This window comes from Nymphalis io, chromosome 4 (assembly GCF_905147045.1).
Source record: "Nymphalis io chromosome 4, ilAglIoxx1.1, whole genome shotgun sequence".
Classification (NCBI taxonomy): Eukaryota; Metazoa; Arthropoda; class Insecta; order Lepidoptera; family Nymphalidae; genus Nymphalis; species Nymphalis io.
This window is the reverse complement of record NC_065891.1, coordinates 8759744-8765862: the sequence shown is the minus strand read 5'-3', so window position 1 is coordinate 8765862 and position 6119 is coordinate 8759744. Positions and strand designations below refer to the sequence as shown.

The 6119-nt window shown below is 29.7% G+C and overlaps 1 protein-coding gene across 1 annotated transcript; it reads right to left on the bottom strand.

Annotated features, from left to right (window-relative positions):
• Positions 1 to 3050: 3050 nt before the first annotated feature.
• On the bottom strand, positions 3051 to 5125 carry LOC126781910 (uncharacterized). Its single transcript, XM_050507032.1, has one exon. It carries the CDS (start codon positions 5123 to 5125, stop codon positions 3155 to 3157), a length of 1971 nt encoding a protein of 656 aa, XP_050362989.1. The 3' UTR covers positions 3051 to 3154.
• Between the last annotated feature and the right edge of the window lie 994 nt (positions 5126 to 6119).

Genomic DNA, 6119 nt, shown 5'->3' with positions numbered 1-6119 from the left:
TCTAATAAAATTTAATTTTATATGTCAAACGTATTTTAATTTTTAAGAGAGTCATTTGTTTTAGATTGAATTATTTATAAACTTCCTCGTTGATTTAGTTGATAAATTGTACCGCTGTTGATCATTAGGTCCCAATGGGATGTAGGATTCGAATATTAGGTCATGTCAATAACAGGGAGTTTACTGTGCCCGCAACACTGCTATTCATTATTATTGAAGTAATAATTAATAATCATTAACATTATTGTGCAGAGTTATGTTTCAGTTTTAATATCATATGATTACAAAATATATAATTATAACAAATAAGAAGACTTGATTTTTCTTTATTATAAAATATTTTGGCGATCTCTCTTCAAGCGTACATTTTGATTTTCAAGACTTTACTATTGAAATGGATTGGTATTGATTTGACCAAAGAAGATTTCAGTTTCAGACAACTTAATATAGAGTGAGATCCATTGTACGTCAAGGATCTATTTCGGGCCCTTTTTTTAAGTGGTCCCAACCGCCCATAAACATTGGCTATGTAAGAAGTTATAACCATTCCGTACATCGCCAATGCGCCTCCAACCTTGGGAATTAAGATGTCATGTCTCTTGCGCTCTATTCTACTTGTAATATTTACTAATGATAATATTAAAATATGTTCCTAAAATATTTACAGCTTATATATGTTATATTAGTTGAAAATCTCAAATGGTGTATAGATGTTAGTAATGTAAACTCACGATGTCAAAGTTTTTATGCAATAAGAAATAAACACAGTTTAAAACTACGCAGTTATAGGATAGTTTTAAAATTATGTTTATTTCAAATGTTTCATCTGATTAAAATCAACTATAATAAAAGCAAAAGTAAGTGAGTTTGTTTGTGGTAGCTTATATAATGTCTTTACTGTCTATATATATTATGAAATTTCCATATACATTGTCAAAGATATATGATAATACCTCCTCACACGCGGTTGAAGCCATGGGCCGGTACTAGTGTTAAATAAAATGTTTACCACTTACCATTTAGAGATTAAAGCCACCAGTTTAATTAACTCCTAGAAACATGGAAGAAGCTTTATCTTGACATTTTGCATAAGCTAACTGGAAACTTTTCTTCATTTTCATTCCAAGAAGTCCAATAGCAAAGTTCCTGCTTATGAAACAACAATATATTCTGAGATATTATATAATTATGGTTTAAGAAATAGATTTACTTAAAAACCGTATATAGTCTGCTATATGATTTACTTTTAAAATACACGGTTGATCTTCAAAATAACAACTTATGTATAGAATCTATATATTACTTGTTGTGTATTTTACAAAAACTTGTTCTGCAAAATGATATGCGTAGCAATTCCTGTTTATTTATTTTTTAAGCAATTATCCGATACGACAAAAATAAAAATAAATTGGTAAGAATTATATATTTGAATCGTTTTCAAATAATGATTATAAAATGTTTTTTTTTAAATGGAATTTAAAAATAGATATTACATAATAAATTTTGTGACAGCTTAATGTTAAATACTTTGTCTACCGGCCAACCTAAGGAAGTATTCATATACACACGATAAAAATACATATGAATGCAATGATATCCAAAAAATACATATGATATCCGTATGTAATATTCATAATAAAATTTCGCTTTATTTAAAAATAAATACGACGTCTTAATTATCGCGTGTGAGGTAGTATAGAAATATATTGAATGTTTTTGATTAACAATGTACTTTAATATAGCATATGCTCAAATAGCACGAAGTGTTTAATTAAATTATACAAAGTATGTCACTAATCTTCTAGCCATAATCGTAAGCTACGGGAGGAATGTCATAAGTCTCGTCTTGGCATTAACACGGCGTCGAGACGTGTGACGACTTAATAAGTTAGGTTGTTACCGACTTGTGTAAATTTACCTTAACGCCCGATATACCCGCTCACACCCGTCCCTACATTATTCTTAGCTAACGGTGTAATTTATATGATCATACAGTAAATGGAAAGTTTATAAATTGTTTTCAGACTATCGCAATGAATAAAAAAAAAATCAATAGAATTTAAAGAAACGTATTATTTTGAAATGAGATTTTTCTATTTATACCAGGATTAAAATTATATTTAAAAGTATGTAATACATGATTTTTGTTTTTTTTCTCGATGGAGCTTTTTACAGGTCCGCTTCGTTACATTACAATTTAAACATTTTAAAGAGCTAGTTTCAGTGAGTGTCGGCACATTGACGGTGTATTGGTATTTTAATTAACAAAATTCTTAGAAATGTAACTGACATGAAAGATATTTATTTTAACGCAAGCACTTGAAATGTATTTTCTGTGAGCATATGGTAATAACAAAAAATATACATGTATCTACCTAATGTAAACACTAAATTCTAAATAAATAAAATAAATTATATGTAGGTACACAAGATGAAAATCACAAATAAGTTTTTAGCTAACAAGGTTTTATCGCAAAACATTCCGTATTCTAGTCCGGAACTTGCGTTAACAAATACAGTATAGCAAACAAGAACAAATGAATATAGTTTAGCGAGAGACCGCGAAGGTACTGCAAGCAATTTGTGATCACCGGGACCGGCTTACATTCTCACCTGGTTAAAATGCCTACGGTGAATTACGGTAAGTTAATTACAGGGCGGATTATTGTAGTGAAAGTTATTGTAATTTATTTACTTAATTGATTTTTAGTATATTTTTGCCTCAATATTAAAAAAATATGGACGAAATAAAATGATTTATCATAGGACAAACAAAAAAAATTTAAACATATGTAATAAATATAACAATTATTTTTTAAATCAGTTCTTGTGTAAAAATAAGTACTGCTTAATTTAGAAAAGTGATATGTATCGTGATACAAATCTATTTTACAACATCGCTGGCTGTCTTTGATCTAATTTCCTCATATATTAGTTTATGTTATACTATAAATATTTAAAGTAAACAGTTTTGTCTTTGTCTTGAAACTCTTGTAAGCTCTTGAAATAATATTCATCAGGAATTATAAACACTATAATATGAGCCGATCGAAAACAGAAAGTCCTTAAATCTTTTAGTAATTTATATAATTAAGATATGTTTTTATTGAAAGAAAATATTTAATTTCACAATATAAAATAAAATTAAAAAAAATTACAATTTATAATCGAAAGATTCGTCTGTAAACATTTTTAATAAATTTGGATTTTTATCCATTAATCGCTCTAATGATTTGTTACGTTTTGCTAGTATTGCATTAATTTCATAGTAAGATGTTTTTAAAGTACAGTTGATCTTAGAGTTGATGTGCATATCTTTTTCAAGTATATCGTCAACACAGGGACAACTTTTTTTTGGCAAGCTTAGATCTTCTGAACTTAAATACTGTGTCCCAACAGAGTGATGACGCTCTTTGGTTGCAGAAAACGGCAGCTCACTATATGCGATATCTTTAGGGTTAATAAAGTACGGGGTCATTTCCATTTCAGAATCTGGATAGATTCTAGATTCTAGAATGGTAGTTACTCGTTCGTAGTTTTCTTGAGTATATTCTAAATAGTTTGCTAAATTCGGAAAAGAATTAGTTTTTATCCAGTTTGTACATTTCCTCACTGGACAATCTTCAAGACGTGCGATGTCTTCCAGTAATAATGACTCTAAAGAAGACTCTTTTTTAATCGATTCACTGGTCGTTTTAGATGGTATCTTAACATGACTTACTTTCTTCGGCGGAGATAGTTCGCGTGGAATACGACATTTACATTTTTGTGATTCCAAATATTTTTTTATACCTTCATATCCATGACACTTTGCGTAAAAGTATTGTCTTCCAACTCTAAAATATGGTAAGTCAACATCAGATGGTAACGTCTCTCGACTTCCATAAGCCTTAGGAATAGGATCTGATGAATCACCAACTACAATAAATGGATTCTTATCACACACCGGTATTTCTTGCTCTGACTGCTCAAATTGAAATACATTTGAATCAATATCATCACTTTTTAAAATTGTAGTACACATTACTGGATTTTTTTTAATTTCAATCAATTGCAACATCATCAATTTTTCCAAGTCTAATAAAAAAGTTGTTTGTTCAGGTAAAATTTTAAGTGAAAAACTTATAAATTTTAAAAACAGCTGCAAGATTTTTTTAATTTTCTGTTCCCAATGTTTATTAATATCTAACATTCCTACATATTTTCGTTTGAAACTTTCTATAACTTCAGCTTTTTCTTCTATTTTTTTACGTTTAGTTCGTATTTCATCAGTTTGTAAATTTTCTAGCAGTATTCTTCGGATGTTGCATTTTTTTCTCTCTAAGCTCATTACATACATAGTGCTAGTAATTCTTTCCGCTTCGATTTGTTTATAAAATGCTTTTATTGCATCATTTCTCTCCTGAATAGCTTGGACTATTAGTATTTTATTTCTATGCAATTCATTACGTAGTAAAAGTGAATAGTATTTTTTTAATTTTGTAACTTCAATAGTAAACTTTTTTTTCAAAATGTTTTCGAGCTTTTTTCTTTCTTTTAGTAAGTTATTTTGAATTTGAATATTTAAATCAGATATAATATTCGCGTAGGCTGTTTGTATTTTTGATTGTACTTCTGAGTTTAAATGCTTTTCCAAATCTTGTAACGAAGATTCGTAAAACATAGATATCTCATATTTCATAATATCACTCTTGTGTTTGTATATATTTCGAAAAATATTTTTAACTTTTTTAATTACTTCCTGTTTTTCATGAGCCAATATGTTCGCCCAAGAAGCGTCGTTGTCATGCACTAATGCTTCTAAGGATTTCAAAAATTTTGCACGTTCCTTTTCTAAAACTGTATTACCAATGTCTAATATTCCTTCATGAGTTTTGCCTCGAGTAATTTTTGATGTAAACGGCGGAACCAATTTTACTACAGTCACAAGAAGATCGCTGGGCGATATCCATTCGTCTTTTTGATCTAATTTTTGCACAAACGATTTTTTGGTTGAAACTTCTTCAATAGAAGCTTCATCATCACAAATTCTAGAGGCGCTGTTTTCATCCAAAAAAATCTCAGCGTAAGTACTTGTCACTCTTTCAGCATCAAAGAGTGTGTTATTAATATTATGATACTCCATAAATAAGAGGCAATTCAAAATTCTAAATTGGATTGAAATTATTTTGTTTGACATGAACGTCAAAAAATTAAAAATAAACAAATTACTGAGGCTGTAATTATCCGCAAGCCAGAAAGAGAAAAAAAAACCAGTACAAAAAATGCTATTTTATTATTTATAATATACATCTTACTAGAGAAATGTATGAGTAAATAACTTATTTTCGAAGATATATAACATTTTGGATAATAAATAATAATTATAGAACATCTGACAACTTACCATACCTATTTTAATATCATTACTGGTGAGTGTAAAATAAAAGGAGTAAAAAATAACTAAGATTTCTAAAAATATTTCTAATGTAACTGCGATTGCTTGAAATACCTACCAATTAAGGTGTGGACACATGTCTATGGTGCACAACGGCGCGGCGTCGTGCCACAGTACGGGCCGTGTAAAGTGCACCGCACGTTCGTTTGTGTTTTTTGAAAAAGAATGCAAAAATCACTAGACTACATTTGGATTCTACAATTTTGAAATATTATTACCACATTACAGAAAAAGATTTATCAGAAGTTTTATAATGACACAGTCGGTATACTGGCGGATATGAAAACCACTCATAGAAAAATAACTCTACAAACGTCGTTGTTCGTTGTACTTAAAGACTATAGCAGCTAATTAAAAAAAAACCATACTTAAAATGTGTCAAACTTTGTTTATTTTTTGTATATTTTTATAACTTACTTTAAAAACATGCCATAATGAAATCTGAAAGATTAAAACTATGATGAAACTTGTGAAAAAAAAACCATGTGATTCCAAGTCAAGGATTTCTAAAACGAAGATTACGTTTTGTTAATACATCCTTCGCGGTCCATGTCAAGACAGAAACTGTATTTGAAACAATGGTTGTTGCCGCGTGCCGGCGCTGTGCACCATACACGGCACTGTACTGCGGCACGACGCCACGCCATCTGCATATAGCGGCGCCGTGTTGTTACACGGTGGC

Excerpts from the sequence above, each read along its gene's own strand:
- LOC126781910 (XM_050507032.1), bottom strand. The coding sequence starts at position 5,125 with ATGGAGTATCATAATATTAATAACACACTCTTTGATGCTGAAAGAGTG.